Raw genomic sequence first — 1,290 nt, forward strand, 5'->3', positions numbered from 1 at the left:
CTTTTAAGACTTTTACTCAAGTAAGTTTCCTAAAGAAGACTTTAACTTTTACTAAAGTAATATTTTAGTAAGATCCTTGTACATTTACTCAAGTATCACTTTGTGGTACTTTATCCAACAGCCTGACTGGCGTGTTCTACACCTGGTCTGAAGAGGAGGGGCCTTTAATTACCGTAGTGGCCGTTATTTTTCACTGTAACGTTGATTGCGTCGACGTGTCCGATGAAAGAGAAGGGAGGCAGGGAGCTGTTGAGCTGCACTTTTCTGCTGACGATGTTAACTGGAGACTGGTGAGACCCTCCACATCTGGGAAACTGCACAGGCCAGCGGCTCGGGTCTGGAGAAACAACAACTCATTTTAATTATTGGTAACCTGTGCTGCTTATTGACCAGGAGTGAAGTCATCGACCTTCACAATGACGTCAGACATTATATGAAGGGATTTCTTGGTGCTACAGCAGCCAGGAGAAAAATGGTTAAGCTGGTGGTTACTGGGACTGCCAGATGGTGTCTTCATGTCCCAATAATGACAGAAATCTGTACCRTTTTTATTCTTATTTGTTCTGCAAACCGGACTCATTTTGCCTGCATGGGTCACATTTGTCCAATTATGGGGTCTACAACCTGCATTTCTTTGGATCATCAGAGGCACAGAACTGGGAGAAAAAGTTACGTTACAGCTTTTATATGTTCTTGGTCTTACCTTTACATTCATCGTCACAGTTCTGCTTCTGGTAACACCATTGAGCTGAAGGAAGAACATAGTTTAGGTCAGAGATATTCAGAGCTTTAGTTACAGTTTAGTCCTGTCTGAGAGTTTGTGCCAAACAAGCAGTTTTCTTAAAAAGCCTGACAGAAAGACATTTTATTAATTAAACATCAAGCTGAAAGGACATGAAGGTAAAAATATTTTTAATTTGTGTTYATACTTGGTGTGGTTATTTCACTGATTGCTTTCAGTATAAAGTGGATCAGGTGCGCTGAACGTGCAGCTCCATCATGAGGTCACACAGTGTGTACAGTTGTGTGTACAGTTGTGTGATTCTGCGGTGGGAATGAAAGCAGCCAGAGGTCCATTTAGCTAATCTAAGAGCCCAGATTAGGCCAGCTGTTTCCCCACAATGCAGTCCTTTGAAAAGGAACAGCAGTTCTCACCAGGTGAGAACAAAGAACAGGTGGAGGCTGGCTTTACTCCACCTGGCTCTTACAGCTGTGTTCCACTCATGGAGAGAGGAAAAAAAAGTTGAGCACGGATATTAAACACCAACTTTACTTTGTTTACTTTTAATT

At 41.9% G+C, this 1,290-nt stretch overlaps 1 protein-coding gene across 1 annotated transcript in view; it reads right to left on the bottom strand.

Moving 5' to 3' along the window:
• Positions 1 to 743, bottom strand: part of LOC106523456 (carbonic anhydrase 4) — a gene marked incomplete at its 5' end in the record, with an annotated part of 6,170 nt that extends 5,427 nt beyond the window's left edge. Inside the window, 2 exon segments of the mRNA XM_014016871.1 lie at positions 173 to 337; positions 704 to 743. Of these exon segments, the coding sequence (XP_013872325.1) occupies positions 173 to 337; positions 704 to 743 (205 nt within the window).
• Positions 744 to 1,290: the final 547 nt, after the last annotated feature.

Source organism: Austrofundulus limnaeus, unplaced genomic scaffold (genome assembly GCF_001266775.1).
Source record: "Austrofundulus limnaeus strain Quisiro unplaced genomic scaffold, Austrofundulus_limnaeus-1.0 Scaffold157, whole genome shotgun sequence".
Classification (NCBI taxonomy): Eukaryota; Metazoa; Chordata; class Actinopteri; order Cyprinodontiformes; family Rivulidae; genus Austrofundulus; species Austrofundulus limnaeus.